The following is a 676-nucleotide window of genomic DNA, read 5'->3' on the forward strand; positions in this document are numbered from 1 at the left end:
ACTGTCTGACAGCAGAGGGCGTTGGGAGCACAGGAAGTACAATGACTGAGGTTGTACTGGACCTGTCGGGCTCTTGTAGGTGGATTAAAGACATGTTAGACACCAACATCAAATAATTAAATTAAATTGGAATTAAAAAGTTGCCAGATCTCTAAATCAGAAGTCTACAGATGTGCACCTGCAGCATTCTGGAGCATGAATTACGCTGAAGAATGATTAATGTGAGGATAAAAATGAATAATTTGTAATTTAATGTGCACAAATGATCAAAACATGTATTTCTTATTCCTGCTGAGCTCTGCACAGGCTGCTTATAAAGGGTTTTGGAAGCAGGATGAAAACAATGAAGGCTTCACTTTGACCATATTATTGCTCTCATCTAATCTGACGGCACAGACTGTACATACAGAGTGACACTGATCATATGCAGTGGGTGTGACCATCAGTGTGTGTTGCTGATCTACCAGCACGTGTTCAGGGAGGCTTCCTGACGTGGCGACGGTTGTGGTGAAGACGTTGTCCTCTGCAGCCTGAACATCCGCCACCGTCACCGCCGTCACCTCTGATCAACAACGAGAGATTCAAAATATTTGCACATACATCCTCAGATCAGTACGTCTACTTCATCATAGCTACAATAGTACACCTGCCAAGTAAGGAGAAAATAATCCAAACT

General features: G+C 42.8%; 1 protein-coding gene across 1 annotated transcript in view; it reads right to left on the bottom strand.

The window, feature by feature from the left end:
* The window catches only part of LOC111665090 (DEAF1 transcription factor), an 11,442-nt gene that overhangs the window by 8,787 nt on the left and 1,979 nt on the right, over nucleotides 1-676 (bottom strand). Inside the window, 1 exon segment of the mRNA XM_087177617.1 lies at nucleotides 465-562. Within this exon segment, the coding sequence (XP_087033743.1) occupies nucleotides 465-562 (98 nt within the window).

This window comes from Seriola lalandi, unplaced genomic scaffold (assembly GCF_002814215.2).
Source record: "Seriola lalandi dorsalis isolate HSWRI2012SDOR001 ecotype SW California unplaced genomic scaffold, Sedor1 jcf7180002054614, whole genome shotgun sequence".
Classification (NCBI taxonomy): domain Eukaryota; kingdom Metazoa; phylum Chordata; class Actinopteri; order Carangiformes; family Carangidae; genus Seriola; species Seriola lalandi.